Raw genomic sequence first — 5,387 nt, 5'->3', positions numbered from 1 at the left:
CGCGGCGGCGAGAAGCCGGGCAGCCCGAATGGGTCTCCCTGGTGCTGCACCTGCGGAGACACGGCCAGCCGGTCAGTAGGGATCCGCTTGGAGCGGCCCCAGTGGCGCCGACGGCCGGGGCGGGAGCTCCTCCACGTTTAACTGAGCCCTCCACCCTCTCCGGGGGGCCTCAGTTTCCTCATCTCGCAAATGATAAATCCTCCCTCACAGGGCTGCTGTGTTTGAGAGAATACAAAGCAACAGAAAACAATGTGAGCTTCACATCGGTGCCTGTTTCCTCGTCTCTAAAATGGATAATAATAGTATCAACTTCATAAGGGAATTATGCGCATGTAAAGTGCTTAAGACAGGGCCTGGCCTATAGGAAGGGCTCCATAAATGTTAGTCTTTCAGTGGTGTTATCTTACAGAGCAGGTTCAAGTCCGGTCTCCACCACTTACTAATTGTGCCGTTTAGGGCAAAAACGATTTCCTTCCCTAAGCCTCAGTCTTCTTATCTACAAAATGGGGAGCACCTCGCTGTCCTGTCTTCTTAGCAGATGAGATATTGCAGGGACCAAGTCTATTTCAGTTTTCTCCGCTACCCTCCTGTTACGGATTGAATTGTGCCCCTCATTTATCCTTTCCTAACCTCTTGCCTCCAGTTCAGGCATTGTGCTTGTTGCTTTAAACATATTAATTCAAATCTTCCCAGTAATGAGTGGGATGATGATGATGATGATGATTTTGTAAATGAGGAAACTGGGCTGAAGAGGTACAGTGACTTGCCCTAGATCACTCATCTAGTAAGTGGCAAAGCTGGAAGGTGAACCGAAGTTGGTAGGACTGCAAAGCCAGTTCTCTCTCTTTTATCCCAAGTCATAATAATTATATTATTATTTTAATATTATCATTACTGCCTAATGTCATAGTTAGCAAGTTGGTAGGTCTGGGTCTGTCTGATTCCAAACTATAGCTTCCGTCTACTACATCAGGGAAATTTTGGGTAAACATCTTCTTTCCTTAGGCAGGGCCTTCTGCTCAACCAAAGATATCAGCAGATACCCCTCCTCTGTAAAAATCCCCTCTTGAGATGGAATTTTTGCCCCAGATTGAAAACGCTTACTGACCTCTCTGAATATCCAGCTAAAAGAGTTCACAGCTCATCTTGTTCAACAGCCTCCTTTTACAGCTAGGGAAACCAAGGCTCATGGAGGCTAGGTGATGAGATCTCAAGAGCCTAGTCTTCCTGACTCTCAGATCAATGTTCTCGTCACTCTCTCTGGTAGCCGCTGACTTAAAGCTATGAAGAGGCAGCCTCCAAGGCAACAAGGACAGAGGGGCATTTGGGGCACATATAGGAACCTCCTCCGATTTTCTGGGTGGCCAGGTGCAAGTTACTGTCGTTCTCAAGGGTCCTCATATGGCAACTGGGAAATGAGGTTGAGAAAATGGATGGTCTAGGACTCCTGTGATCTGTGCTTCTCCATGATTCCCTAGGCCCCAGACCTCCCCAACACTCTCCAGCTCCACCCCTACTCACATATTCCTGGAACAACTGTTCAGCATATTTGGTGAGGAGACGGGCAAGGCTGTGAGTCTGACGGATCTTGGCCTCCAGGTGGGGAAGGAGTGAGACTGAGGAGTCAGCCTTGGGGTCTTCTGGTGGGAAAGGGCGGAGGAATAAGGGTAGCTCAAACCCCTACTCCCTGACGACTCCGAGGCTGGCTCCTCCTTCCTAAACCCAGCAGCTCTGCTTGAATTTTCCCATTTTTAAGCCCGGCAGAGTCTGTCCCATACCACCTGGGGCCCCAGACCTTTTCCAAGCAGTTGCTCTACCTGAAATGTGTTCCCTGTGCCCAAACTGCTGTTGAAATCGAATTAAGGTCACATTCAAAAACTACCTTCTCAGTGTGGCCTCCAGATTCACCTGTCTCTCAAATTAACTTCTTCCTTCAACTTAAAGCCATTTGCTCATACTTCCCAGGTAACTCTTTTAATGGCAGATTATAATTATTTGTGTGTATCTGCCTCGGCCTGGGATCCCTGAAAAGGCAGGGCTGACATCTATTTCTGTACTTCAATATAACTATTAGCAGAATTCAACATCATTGAAGCACACGTTTCAAATCCAAATGGGCCTATAAGGAAACAGCTCCTTCATTTTACAGATCCAGAGACCCAAGTCCCATTCGCTTTCTGATGTCGCTTTTATGCAAGACACTGGGATGGGCCCTGGGCGGCACAATGAATCAGCGACCCGCCCTGAGGGACACAAGCCGCGGGGTGGCGCCCCAGGAGAGGGAGGACTACATTCCCCGAGACGCACAGCGCCCCCCGCCCACAGATGCATGCTGGGGGTTGTAGTCCAGACACAGCACCTCCCGCCCCGCCCCCCGCCTGAGTTTCCCACTGCTTGTACCGGTCCTCGGCTGCCTAGACTTTCGTTTCCTGTTGTCAACGCACTAACTCCTGTGACCCAAAGACTTCCTTCCACAACTTTACTCCTCCCTCTGGCCCCAAACTCTGACTATATCCCGAGACTCGGAGAGGACCCAGGCGTCCAGCCCCTTGCCCCGACTCTAGTCCTCCCCCAGGTAGATTCGAACCGGTTGTCAGGCCGCTGAGCCCAGGTCCCTGAAAGCGCAGCTCCAGGCCTCCTCTGAACCCGGGCGCCTGCTCCCTTCCCACAACTCACCCGCTCGTTACCTGACACCAGGGTAAGCTCCCGCGCCCAGGCTGCTCCCATCCCAGACCCAGGGGTGGCGGAGACTCTGACCCTAGCTCCCGGACCTTCTGACCCCTGCTCCCGTCGGTGACCCGGTATCTGGCCCTTCAGCCCCTTACCCAGACTTCCCTCCCTCTGGCTCATGCCGGCCTTTGGCTGATCCCGGTTACCTCCACGCCCCCCTTCAGAGGCGGGAGAAGGGGGACAGGGGTAGAGGCGTGGCTCGTGCGCGGCCAATCAGGGTCCAGACCCCAAACACCCCCCCCCACCCCAGCAAGATTCCTTGGCCCTGAGCTCAGCTCCCAGCTTGTGCGGCCTAACCCGGGAAGGGACCTGAGTGGGAGAAGCAGTTTATTGGTACGGTGTGTTTGGGACCTGGGATTGAGGGTGCCAGGGCATGGGAAGCAGCCCTGAGTCCCGCCAGGAGGGGGAGGCTCAGGCACCGACCTAGGGTAGGGCCTGGCACTGGGACTAGGAGATAGGAGAGGGAGGCTGGGGGGCTGGCAGGACAGGGTGTGCAAACCCTTCCTCTTGGGGGCAAAGGGGGGCTAGGTGCGAGGGATGTCCCGGTAGGAGTCTCTAGGACTTGGAGGCACAGCTACCGAGACATACACCACACCCGTATCTTATATGCGTTCCACCCAGTGGGCACAGCCTCATTGTCAACTGATATTCAGATTCTCCTTTCTTCAAGCACATGCTGGTTGTTACACCTACTGGGAGGGAGACACATCACCTCATCTCACCTCACTCCACAGACACACACACATGCGTCTATTGAAGGTTAATGCATACAGACACTCATTCTCACACAGAAACAAGCTTCAGCAACAGGTGCGGCGGGTCACACCCACACGGAACCCCACTAACCTGGTGCTGATAGACACTGGAGGGTCTGCACACACTTACCCCTACAGATTGTTCTAGAGTGCCTTCTCTGCTTTGGATCCTGGGACACTGGTATGATCCATATGGGTCTCAGCCCCCCTGAGGTGCTCACAGTCTGATGAGAGAGACCACAGACAATGGAGTTTGTGAGCAAAAGGGCTGCGTGTCTGTTGACATGAGAAGACAACTGCCAGAATAAAGGAATGAAGGGATTAACTGGCAGAGGGCACAGCAGGTGCCATGGAGGCTGCAACTCTTTATCCACAGCTAATCATTTATTGAGGGTTTACTATGTGCAAGCTCTGTTCTAAGAGCTATACATGTAACTCATGTATTAACTTACTTCATGCTTATAACAACCTAATAATGAAGGTAATATTATCACCCCCATTCTATAGATAAGGAAATAGAGGTATAGAGAGATAAGGGACTTGTCCAAGGCCACATAGCTGTGTGTGGTAGAGCTGGGATTTCTCCCCAGCAGTCTGGCTCCAGAAATGCTCTCATAACCACCTTGCTATACTTAAGCCCTCTGGACATGCGCCCATGACAGCACAGACACAACAGACATACCCCTGTAACACACACACACACACACACACACAGAAACACAAATTTAGACATGGTTACATCTGCTGACAAGCACCTGTGAACCCACTGCTGTCGAGTCGACTCCGACTCATAGCGACCCCATAGGACACAGAGGAACTGCCCCACAGAGTTTCCAAGGAGCCACCAAGCTGTTAACCACTGCACCACCAGGGCTCTGCTGACAAGCACAGCCTCCAATAAAATCAACCAAGACACAGTCATTTTCTTTAAGAAAACTTTTTACTGAAGTAGAATATACATACAGAAAAGTGCACACATTGTAAGTATACAGCTTGATGACTTTTCACAGAGTAAACATGCCCAGGGAACCAGCACCGTATCAAGAAACAGAACAGGACCTGGTTGGAGAAACCCTCCTCTTAGCCACTCCCAGTCAGTATACCCCCAGGGTGACCACTATCCTGCCTTCTCACACCATAAATTAGTTTTGTCGTTTTTGAACTTCATATAAATGGAATCTTGTGTCTGGCTTCTTTGACTCAAGATTTTGTTCATGAGACTTGTCCACGTTGTTGGGTGTAGCAGGAATCAATCATTCTCACTGATTCCACCGTGTGAATAGGCTACAATTCATTTTCCGGTCTCCTGTTGATGGGCATTTGGGTTGTTTCCAGTTTGAGGCTATTATGAACGGTGCTATGAATTCTCTGCTACATGCTTCTTGGTGCTCATAGCTGTGTATTTCTGTTGGGTGTTGACGATTTAGGATTGGAACTGATGGATCACAGGGCCAGCATGTATGTTCAGCTTCATTAGAAAACTGCCAGTTTTCCAAAGTGGCTCTACCAATTTACACACCCCCTAGAAATATGAGTTCCACTTGCTCGGCTTCCTCGCCTACACTTGGTATGGTCTGTCATTTTCATTTAGTCATTCTGGTGGGTGGAGACCCACTCATATTGGCAGAACCTGGCACGTAGTTGGCACTCAGCAGACTGTTCAATGAATGGATGAATGGATGAGTTGGGCTACGTAGAATCAGACAGCCTGGCAAGGGTGGACACACACACACACACACACTCCACCACCCAACATTTCAGAGCCGCCCACGCGCAGGGGACGCACACCCGGACACAGACGCCCACGCGCATCCCCTGCGCCCACGTGGCCTGAACGCACCGCCTCTGGCCGGCCGCGCGCTTCCAGTCGCGGAGCTGCCCCTAACTCTCCCTCTCGGCGGC

At 51.3% G+C, this 5,387-nt stretch overlaps 1 protein-coding gene across 1 annotated transcript in view; it reads right to left on the bottom strand.

Moving 5' to 3' along the window:
* The window catches only part of CTF1 (cardiotrophin 1), a 3,426-nt gene extending 576 nt beyond the window's left edge, over positions 1–2,850 (bottom strand). Inside the window, exons 1-2 of the mRNA XM_004386772.2 lie at positions 2,826–2,850; positions 1,518–1,640 (exon numbers count right to left, since the gene is read on the bottom strand). Of these exons, the coding sequence (XP_004386829.1) occupies positions 1,518–1,640; positions 2,826–2,850 (148 nt within the window). The remainder of the gene's footprint in view (positions 1–1,517; positions 1,641–2,825) is intronic.
* Positions 2,851–5,387: the final 2,537 nt, after the last annotated feature.

The sequence above is a fragment of the Trichechus manatus genome, unplaced genomic scaffold (genome assembly GCF_000243295.1).
Source record: "Trichechus manatus latirostris isolate Lorelei unplaced genomic scaffold, TriManLat1.0 scaffold00170, whole genome shotgun sequence".
Lineage (NCBI taxonomy): Eukaryota > Metazoa > Chordata > Mammalia > Sirenia > Trichechidae > Trichechus > Trichechus manatus.
Note: the sequence above shows the minus strand (reverse complement) of the source record. Positions and strands in the feature narration are given on the sequence as shown.